Here is a 10,621-nt window from a genome sequence, read left to right as displayed (position 1 = left end):
CCCACCCTCACACCACATACCCCACGCATACTCTTGCACCCACACACTCCACACACACAAGCAAAGTGGGATTGTAGGAGCAGCTCGTCCCTTCTCTGGGTCATCCTTCCAGACTTTCCTTAATCCCAGCTACCCATACCCATCTCTCAGCAGATGCTCCTGCTTCGCTGAGAAAACAGACCATCTGGCATGACACGCTCATCTCCCTTCTCCCCCCGACAGGCAAGCACGCAGCATTTACCTGCATCCCCGAACATCCTTCCCAGCAGCGTTGCTGCACCCACACGCCACCATCCAGGCCTGACCCCCCGACCCCTTCCTGAGCTCTGACTCCCAGGCCCATCCTGGGGACACCTCTGTGGGTCTCTTCCTTGCTGGTGTACTGTTAGTGTCTCCCTCCCCAATCCTCCTTGCTCAGCCTCCTTCCCATTCCTAAAAATAATAATCACCTCTCCCTCAGCGTGGTGCCATTCTGGTCAAAATACATCGCTCTTCTTCCCTTCAAATTATCTTCAACTGCAACCTCCCCTTCCCAGCTCCCACTGATTCAACTGCCCTTGCACACCCACACACCCACACATGCACGCACACAACACATACATGCGCGTGCACACCACTGTTGGGCCACTCCCTTCACTCCTCTCAAACTGTTCTCACCAAGGTCACTGTCAACCCTCATGTTGCAAAATCCAAGGTCTCTGCTCTGTGCTCACTGTCACCAGCCCCCCTGATGCTTTCAACCAACTGACTCGTCCTCTCTGAGAACCACTTTCTCCCTTGCAAGGTTGCCAGAATAAATATAGGACACCAGTTAAAACAGACTCTCAGATAGACAACAAATAATGCTTTAGTATAAGTAAATCCCAAATATTGCATGGGACATACTTATGCTAAATACTATTTTTTTTGTCTATATGAAATTAAAATAACTAGATGTCCTTCATTTTTACTTGCTAAATCTGGCAACCCTACTCCCTGCTTCTCTGTCCCACGTGCTCCCCACCCTCCTGTCCCTTATTCAGCTTCTCCTCCTCAGCCCCCTCCTTCTACCAGCCTGCTCCAGGATCCTGGCCGTGCCTACCTTCCCTCCTCAAACTCCCTGATCTCTGGGACAGCTTCTCCCACACCCTCAAGCCCTGCTCCACTCGAGGCTGGCCTTGCCCAGAGTCTCTCTAGGTCCTTTGTAGCAATAGCAGATTGCAATGCTGGCGTGTTGTGTGTGTGTGTGTGCGCGCGCGTGTTTTGAAAGACTATCTGTCCAGCCCAACAAGCGAGGCTGCCTCTTCGTTGTCCTCATCGTCTATTGCCCAGAAACACCCTGGCCCGGTGTGGCAAGAAGTCCTTCCCTCGGGAGCTGGCTGTTGTCCAGCCTCATTTCCTCCCACTGAACTGCCTACTCCCTGCCCCCGCATGTTCTCTGAATCACTGCTCGTGCTGCTCCCTCTGGAACACTCTCTCCCAAACTCTCCCTGTTGAAGTGCCCTCTTTGCTTCAGGTCTAGCTTGAGGGCCACCTCCTCCCAGGTTTCCCTGGGTCTCCCAGCTCTCCCTCCCCTGAGCACCTGAGTGTGTTAGCTTCAGCCTTGTCCAGGTCACTAAATTGGGAGTTCACCAAGTGCTGGGACCATGTCTGGTTGACTCCCACGTTCCCCGGGCAGAGCCCAGTACACAGTCAGTGCTCAGCCAGTGTGTATTGAATAGAGGAGTGAATGACTAAGAGAACAAGTGACAGAATGAATGAACAAATGCATGAGGAAGGAAGGAAGGCTCAGTGAGTTGATGGATGGATGGATGGATGGATGGAGATGGATGAATGGCTAGCTAGATGAGTGGGTGAGTGGATGGATGGGTAGATAAATGGGTGGATTAGCAAGCGAACAAATGAGGAAACCTCAGGGATTGACAGACTGCCCGTTGCCTGAAGAGTGAGGTCAGGCTCCCCATCATCACTTTGTTTTCATAGTCATGTGATTTCAGCCTGCAGACCCTCCTTCCACTGACCCGGGAAGGCTGTGCCCATGCAGCACAGGAACAAGATCTAGGCCTGGGGTCCTGATACTTGGGTGCAGCTGAAAGGCACCTGACCTGGACGAGGGCTGACTGTGTGCTCCCCTCCCAGACCTTGCACTGCTGTCTCTGCCTATCTGGGGCTTCCATGCCCAGGTATTTCTTTGTGTCTAGACATGCTCGCCTACCTCTGATGTCCGGGCACCTCTGAGAACAGGCCCCTGCTGAGTTGTGAGAAAGGCACCACCCAGGACCCCTTCAAGGGGCAGCCTCAGCCACAGAGCTGCTTTGCTGGAGGTCAAACCTTGGGGGAAGGAATGGGGGTGGGCAGCACCCAGAGACTGAGCAAAGGTAGAAGGCAGGTATTAAGGGCCTGCATTATAATTTGACTTTTTCCTCTATCTAGTCCTGCTTTCTCCTCCTTCCCCTCACAGACGTTGACCCCTATAAACATCTTGTACCCCGAGCTTTGCCTCAGTGTTCATTTGTGGAGAACGCAACCTGCCACAGTTCCCTTCCGCGTGTATCTATGAAGGCCCTGTTTGGGGACTTTCGGGTCCAGAGTGACCAAGACAAGCTCCCAGGAACTCCTGTTCATGGGCTGTGCCTCTCCCTTCCCCATGCTCCCCTACTCCATCCCTCTCTGCCAGCCTGACATTCTCCCTGGTCCCTTCCTCCCTCTGCACCTCTGTGGCCCCTAGCCTCTCTCTGAGAGTCCTTCCTGTGGCCAAGATGGCCTGTCTAGGTACCCATAGAGGCCAGACCCCTGTCAAGGTCAGTTTTGCCCCCCTCAATAGGCAGGTCTTAGGAGAGCTATCCATTCAGGGCTGAATGGAGACATATGAGCCGGGAGACCCAGAAGTTTGTACCTTTCAAACTATATTCTAAATACGGCACAGCATTTATTTCCTGGTACAGAAAAAAAAAACCCAGATTTTCTATTAATAAAAACTGAGCATCTCTTTATTTGTAATGAAAACAAGAGCTTTGTTACATGCTTTCGATGTAACATAACATTTTAACTTATTTGGAATTATCTTTCAGTTCACTATTTTTCTATCATTCCTAAGTGACGCAAGTCACTCACATTGTCTAAGAACAGAAGTGACCTATAAGAATATATTAATAAAGTTTCATCCAAAATATGTTTCCAAGTCTTCTTTCTGGCTTTCCTGTTAATCAAACAGCTTGTACTTTTCTGTGACTGTTCTTTTTTCCTCTTCTGTTTCCTTTTGTAGTTTTCAACCCTGGTTCTTGAGAGACCTATATGAGGATATACATTTTCAATTATAAAGTAAATCGCTGCTTTCCAAGGAAGCAGCCCCTTGTTTGCAGAATTTCAGGGCTGATTTCAGGCAACCGACAGGTCTCAGGGTTGCGTTCCATGCAATGTGCCCTTGCAAGGAACCAAACGCCTTGATCAGAGGGGCAGGCAGATAAAAATGTAAAAATGTCCACTCAAGGGCGCTGTTTCTTCTGGTGGCAATAGAACCAGTTTCACGGGCATGCTGGGATAACCTGAGTGAACTAGCTCTCTGTTCACAATAAACTCCAGTTATGTTGCTGTCCCCTGAGTAACTCAGAAGAGCTGGCCCCGTGCAATCCGACGCTGCCCAGTCACTCACTCTTCAGGCCTCTCCCAGGCCCCATCCTGTGGGCAGGGTCCAGCTGAACGCTCAGGGGGTCAGAGCTGAATTCCACCTGGTCCCAACCCGCAGATCTCCCAGGATGGAGGGCACAGCAAACTGGGATGGGATGGGATGGGGAGTTTGCCGAATACAACAGACGGCAAGGCCAGGAAGGCCGGACTTGGAGGAGTGGGATACCAGGGAAGGCTTGTGGGGGGTGAGTGGGTCTGACCCACCAGCAGAACAAATCCTGGGGGCTGTGAGGCCTCACATGAAGGTCCAGAAGTCCCGGGCACCCGCTGTCGCCACCGCCGGCTGGGCATGGCGACCCGGCCCCGTGAAGAGAGAAGCCTCCTGGTGAAATGTGGCCACGGTGAAGCCGTGGCCAGGGCCCCCCTGAGGATCTTGGGCCCTCGAGTCACAGCTGAAGCAGCAGAGGAGGCAGGTGATGGCTACGGTGGCCACAAACAGCACCGCCACCACTCCAATCACTGCTGTTTCCATGGCTCTGCCTGGCAGCCGACCTGCTGAGCGCCGGGGGTGTGTCTTAGAGCCTTAGCTCCCCATCCGAAACAGGGGGCTCTGGGTGGTAGCAGGCACCCTGCTCTTCCAGCCGCGCTCCTTGTGGGCTCCTAGGCAGATGCTGGTCTGAGGCCCTGGGTCACGGCCCCACTAGGCCGTCGGGCACTCCTCATTGCGCCAGTCAGACCTCAGTTGGGCTCTGTTACTGTTTTCTAAGCCTCTGGCCAGGATCCCAAGAGCCGTGGTCAACTCCACTGGCAGCTTCTGGAAGAAGAGCTGTCCTGAAAGATGTGAGCTCAAGACTCCCTCGACTCGGAGGGGCTGAGAAAGAGGGAGCAGAAGACTTTGCTCAGAGGGAATCTTGCCAACCCGGCCCTCCGGTGACGCCTACCCATCTCAAGAGAGCTTGTCTGCTCAGACAAAAGACAAAATACTCCCCCTCCTGGGGATTCAGGATGAGCCTGGGCTCCTCCCCTGGAAGAACCATGAGTTGGACTCTCTGCTGCCTCCTGAGCAACCGGCCGCGGGCAGGGGGCGGGAACGCAGGTGCGGAGGAAGGCAATGCCAGCCCTGGGCAAGGTCAGGTGGGGGCAATGCAGGGTCACCACAAGGGCCATGGGGCCTTCGGCAGGGGCTGTGGTCCCTTTCACTCCACCTCCTTTTTTCTGCATGGGCCTGGGACAGTGCTGTTTAGAGAGGGCAGGGTATGCTCCTGCCAGGGCCTGAACCCCTTCAACGACTTATGACGGGGCTCCTTTGGCAGGCGGGTCGTGTTCCTCTTCTGCGTGGCCTCCCCCAGCCCTCCGTGCCGCCCGCTCACTCACACCTGCTGCCCACACTCACGTGCTATGACCACTTACCCCAGGCTTCCCCAAGCGATCGGGCGGGCTGTACGTGGCGCCATGGCCTCCTGACCTGGGAGCCACCCCACGGGCCAGGGCATGGCGCACTCATCCCTGGGTGCTTCAGCCTCAGCCTTTGTCCTGCTTCGGACAAGGCTCCGAGATGTCTGAGTAGCTGTGAGCACTTCCTGAATTCCTTCCTCCAATTGTGAGTTGGGCCCAGGACCTGCACAGCTGCCTGCCCCCTTGGTGACTGCCCTTACCCCACCCCCATGCACACCCACGCCATTCCAGCCCTGCGCAGTCGGGTTCTCCACTTAGCCACTCCGGGTGAGGGGTGAGCCGGCCAGGCTGCTGAGTAAGTCCACCAGAAGGGCTGTACCCTCTCCCTCAGTCACAGCTCTTCCACAGCTAACCCCCTGAGACTATCCCACTTCCAGAAAGGAGGCTTTACCCAAAGTATGAGGAATGGAGTGGAGAGAAACAATGCTTCCAGGTACCAGACACAGCCAGGTATTATCTAGTAGAATGGCTCCAGCAACCCTGGGAAGTGATCTTGTCTCCATTTTACAGACAAAACGCATATAGTCAGAAGTTAAATGACCTGCCCATAGCCTACAGCTAATTAGTCATTGTGACAACAAGAGCACCAAATGGCTGAAGGGGGGCCTTCCCTCCTTTCCATCCTAGCTCAGTGCTCTTCCCAGGTACCACAGGGCCATGGAGCATTCACCTCTTCTGCAGTTTTACTGATCGGAGTGCAAAGGCCCAGAGAGGGCAAAGGGCCAGCCAGAGGTCACACAGCCTGGGTGCTTTGCAAGTTCTCCAAGGCCCCAGGGAATTTTTAGTACCAGTTTTAGGAAGCTGCTTAAGGGCAGAATGAGACAGTGACTATGTGGGTTACATGAAGCCTGTCAAACTCTCACTCTTCCCTTTTCCATGAGCTCAGGGCTCTTCCTCTGCATGAGCAGCACTGGGCAAGCTGGGCCCATGGCAGGAAGCTGGACACCTCGAATTACTGGTATTAACTGGGGCAACCAGAGCAGAGAGAAGGAAACATGATGAGCCAATCTGCTCTGTGTGGTTTCAGGTTGAATTAACAAGATCAACTCGGGATTCAGGAGGTGAGAGGCACCAGAGAAATCGGGTTTCAACTGAATTATTTGTTCTCTGACTTCTGGTTGCTCGTTCTTTGTGGATGCAGAGAGTCGGAGGCCACTTATGGTAGGTGCACACTTTTCAGCAGTTTTAAACTGGAATAAGGGGCGATTGCTCAGCCCTCGTATCTTCTGCTTTGTATCGGTTTCCTTATCTGATCCTGAGATTTGGGGGCCCTTCCTTGATTCATCAGAAAAATAGGCCTTCTGGTCCGTTCTCACAGCAGGCATTCAGTATTTGAATGGACGGTGTGGGGCACAATGAGAAGGACCTGGGTTGTGTTGTGAGGACAGGGGCAGCCTGCTCTGAAGGCCCCTCAGGGTTTCACGTTGCACAGGCAGTCTGCCATGTGGGATGACCAACACGGCATCTCGAGCCCAGGGCAAAAGGAGCAACCTCTGATAAAGACGGACGAAGTGCAAATGCCTTGACCACAGTGCCCATTCAGTCCAGGATCCTCGCCCCCACCCATCCCCCCACAGCCCTGTCCTGTGACAAGTGGCAGCAGCATTATCAGGCAAGTTGAAAAGATCAAGACACCCATACCTGCTTGCCCACAGCTCAGAGATGTTTGTACTAAGGGTTTTTCCTGGGTATCTTCTCTTCTTCTCAGGATATGCACCCACTGCCCATGGACCCCAGACCCCATGGGACTCCCCAAGGGAACTATTACTTAGGTACGTATGTGTCTTCCCCTAGCCACCATCGTCAACTGATCAGAAAAAGACCACATCCCATGCTTTCCCTTACATTAGCAAGGGCAAAGACGGTGGCAGACATCCTAGAACAGAGAGGGTAGAGTTCTCCCAGAGACTCCAGGCCACACTGAGGAAAGGCAGGCCAGCCGAGTCTGACATGGGGTTCTGCAGAGAGATGAGGGAGAGCGGATGTCCAAGCCAACAGGCCACACACGTCCATCTGTTAAATGTTTCCCACTTCTCAGACCCCCAACACCAGGTATGGAGTGGGAACCCAAGCCCCCTCAGCAAGGCCCCAGGAGCTCAGAGGCCTAATCCTCTCGGGGCCCTACTGCTATACTTGGTGTCCCACAAGCCCCAAATTTCTGGCAGTGGTTATTCCAATCGTATTTACTTTTCCAGAGAGCATGAGGTTCTGAGAATTTTTCCTGAGCATCTGTTGTGTTGGCTGGTTCTGTGCTGGGAGCAGGGAGCCCTCAAAGCTTCTCAGATCTAGGAGGGCAGGGGCCCCTGAATCCTGCCATAAATCTCAGGGGAAGGAGACAATGTAATCATGTTCCAACAGAATACAAAAATACTAATAACAGATTGGAAACCTATAGGAGGGAGCAACAAATTCTTCTCGAGCAAAGACCCAGAGAGGGGAAGGTGCAAAGTGTTTCCTGGGGCCAATGATGGAGCAGTGTGGACAGGACAAAAGGAGCAAGGGGCAGGAACCAGATCTGGGGGCCCTGAATAGCCAACTGAAAAGAAGGGACTTTCCCCCTAGGGTGATGAGGTGTTTCGGCAGACCCCTCAGGCCACAGTGCAGAGACACTTCACAAAGGGAAGGGCTGGAGATAGGCAGGGATCCATGGGGGGTGGGGGGAGACAAGCTAGGGCAAACATGGGAAGGTGGAAGGGGAGGAGGATTTGAAGGACACAGCAGAGATAAAATCAGCAATACATACTGATGACCTATCGCCCACTTTCCCAGCCCAGAAATCTAGTGCGGTTGTCAGTGTGAATTTGCCTCTCTCTCCCCTCACACACCCCAGCCCTCATGGAGAATCCACCGGGAAATAGAAAAGAAACAGGGTGTTCTGTTCCAAGAGTCACCAGGCCCCTGACTTTCTGGCTTATTCTAGAGCCCCTCCCCACCACCTCTCCTGGCCCCCAAGGCTCTCCTCCCTCCACTTTCCACCCAAGCACAGGCTGAAGGCCCCAGAACAAAATTTCCTTCCTCCCTGTGGAATTCTGCCAGCTATTCATGGGATATTTGGAACATGCCTCCAGGCTTTGGCAAGAAAGAATCTGCTATCTATCCCATTTTAGGGAAGAGGAAACTGAGATCCCCAGGAGGCAAGCACTCTCCTAAGGCCACCCAGCACCACCTCCTCTAGTTTGAAGAACCTCTCCACCCCTCTGATATACAGAGACCCCCGTGGGCACGGGGAGCTGGAGACTCAAGGCTTGGATAAGAAACCCTGACCCAGTTACCAAGGAAAGAGTGAATTCAACACAGCTTGCAGAGTGAGGCTTCTGCAGGTCTCAGAGCTCAGTCTGCTCTGGAGATGGGCTAGGAAGAGCACTGGAGGTAGAGCCCTTGGGGGCAAGTCTGGGTTGCCTCATCGCTCTTCTCCCTGAGCCCCTAGACTGTCCTACAGAAGCCCAGAACCCCCCTGGTACACAGAGAGCCCTCTCTGGGCAGGGCTGCATGCAAACCCTGAATCCTCCCTCAGAGCCTGGGTCCCGAACTTTCCTTCCCTACTGCCCTTGGAGCACCACAGGGCCCGTCCGGGTCCCCCCACCCCCACCCCGCGCGCACAGCCGGCCCTCCAGCACCAGGCAGAAGGCGCCTGCGCCGGGCATTCACTTCTCCGCGGAGAGGAAGGTCCCAGGGCACAGCAGACATGCCTGGCTGCTCCCTCTCCCACCTGAGTTACAATCAAGAGCCTCTTCACAAAAGCTTCTCGGTGGTTATTATTTTCTTGCATCAAGCACAAGCGAATTGCCCTTGCGGCCTCATACTGCCTTCTCCAAATACAAGGGCGGTGCCAGCCCCTCCCAGCTAGCCCCAGGCCAGCGGCCTGCGCACAGTAGTCGGAAGACAGCACTTCAGAGATCGCGGCACGTCTTCGGTGTGTCCACCTGCACCGGTGTCCCCTGGGAGTTACAGTCACGAGGCGGTGTCCATCCCCAAAGGACCCCCTGCTCTCACCCCGTCACCCTCCAGTGAGTGCAGGGCCACCCCCAGTGGCCCTCGGTTCTCTCCTCATCGTAGCCTGGGGCGTCGTTTGCAGAAGTCCAGCAGGACCCAGGCACAGTACCCGGCTTTTACCACAGGGACGCCCCTCTGCACGGGAGCACGGGGGGTCCACGAGTCCTGGTGACTGCAGGGCAGGCAGTCGCCGCCCTTCACGGGTGTTAGCGGCGGCCACGGTGGGCGTGGTGGTGGGCGTGGCGGTGGGCTTGCTGGTGGGCTTGGTGATGGTGGAGGTGGTGCTGGTGGCCCACATGGTGCGTGTGAGACATGTGGCCAGGATGACGGAAATAGTGAAGGTGTCCCAGGTGGCCCCGGCGCGGGAAGAACCAAGGCTGGGCCCACCGGACTCGGTTTCTCCTCACTGCAGGCCTGTTCGTCTCCACATCGTGGTCCTGGCGTCTCCGGCACAGGCAGGCGGCCACCAGCAGCAGCAGCAGAACGGCCACAGCAGTGCCTATGACCAAGCCCACGAGGCCTAGCATCTGGGAGCTGGACAGTCCTTCCCCTCGGCAGCTCCTTGCTGCTTCCTCCCCTTCAGCAGCCTCTGCTCAGCCCTCACAGTTGCTGGACCTTGTTGTCTCCGCTTCTGCGGGCTGGAGAGCAGCCAGGGAATGTGGGCGCAGCCTCTTTGGGCTGGAGCTGCCTGCCAAGCGTGAGGCCAGGAGACTGTTAACTCTGGGGAAGTCCGTGGGGAGACTGGGTGTGGACAGAGTTGCTGTCAGGCAGGGCTGTGGAAGGAAGAGCCCTGAGGCTGGGGACAAGAGGTCCAGGCCCCTCCATCTCCGCCACCTGGCCAAGTGACCAGGCCGGCCCCTTCCCCTCCCTGGACTCAGCTCCCTCCACTCTTAGACAGTACAACATAGCGAGTAAGAATGTGGGTTCTGGAACAATACAACTCACTAGCTCTGTGACTGTGCACAAGTTACTTAACTTCTCTGTGCCTCGATTTCCTCATCTGCAAAATGGCCAATAAGAGTACTTTCCCGCATACATAGGGTTTTCTAAGGATTCAAGGAGTTAAGATTTATAATGCACTTAAACCAGTCCCTGACACACATTTGCCATCAATATTATTGTAGTGGAGTGTGGACGGGGGAGATCTCAGCATTTGAGAATCTCTGGCTCCCTGTCCTTCCACCCGAGTCCTCCAGGACAGGGACAGGCTCTGTGGAATGAATTGTCCTGTATTTCAGGAGCTCAGTGAGGTTCCGCGGGCAGATTTCCATCATTAGGGAAGCTGAACCCTGTCTCTAGGTCCTGGTCCCACCCTGTCTGGGTGTTAGCCCACTCTCAGGAGGCAGGAAGGAGGCTGCTGAGCTCAGAGAGGCCAGACCCTGTCACCGCCTCCCGGTTCCCCGTTCAACAGTCTTGACTGGCCATAAATGGCAGACTTCTGGCTCCATCCCATACCTTCCTCACAGCAGGAGTGACATGCCATTCCTTCCTGGTGAAGAATTTACAGAGCAGTCAGGACCTGAGCACTCAGACTCCCCTGCCCCTCCTAGTCCGAATCTCCTCTGTT

At 54.8% G+C, this 10,621-nt stretch overlaps 2 protein-coding genes across 2 annotated transcripts; both read right to left on the bottom strand.

Moving 5' to 3' along the window:
- Positions 1-2,963: 2,963 nt before the first annotated feature.
- SPAAR (small regulatory polypeptide of amino acid response) lies at positions 2,964-8,729 on the bottom strand. The gene has a single exon (XM_034664106.1). The coding sequence runs from the start codon at positions 4,136-4,138 to the stop codon at positions 3,902-3,904; it is 237 nt and encodes a 78-aa protein (XP_034519997.1). The 5' UTR covers positions 4,139-8,729; the 3' UTR covers positions 2,964-3,901.
- A 72-nt stretch (positions 8,730-8,801) lies between these two features.
- On the bottom strand, positions 8,802-9,886 carry HRCT1 (histidine rich carboxyl terminus 1). Its single transcript, XM_011224554.3, has one exon. The coding sequence runs from the start codon at positions 9,579-9,581 to the stop codon at positions 9,261-9,263; it is 321 nt and encodes a 106-aa protein (XP_011222856.1). The 5' UTR covers positions 9,582-9,886; the 3' UTR covers positions 8,802-9,260.
- Positions 9,887-10,621: the final 735 nt, after the last annotated feature.

The sequence above is a fragment of the Ailuropoda melanoleuca genome, chromosome 7 (genome assembly GCF_002007445.2).
Source record: "Ailuropoda melanoleuca isolate Jingjing chromosome 7, ASM200744v2, whole genome shotgun sequence".
Lineage (NCBI taxonomy): Eukaryota > Metazoa > Chordata > Mammalia > Carnivora > Ursidae > Ailuropoda > Ailuropoda melanoleuca.
The sequence above is the reverse complement of the archived record's forward strand: the minus strand, read 5'-3'. Positions and strand labels throughout refer to the sequence as shown.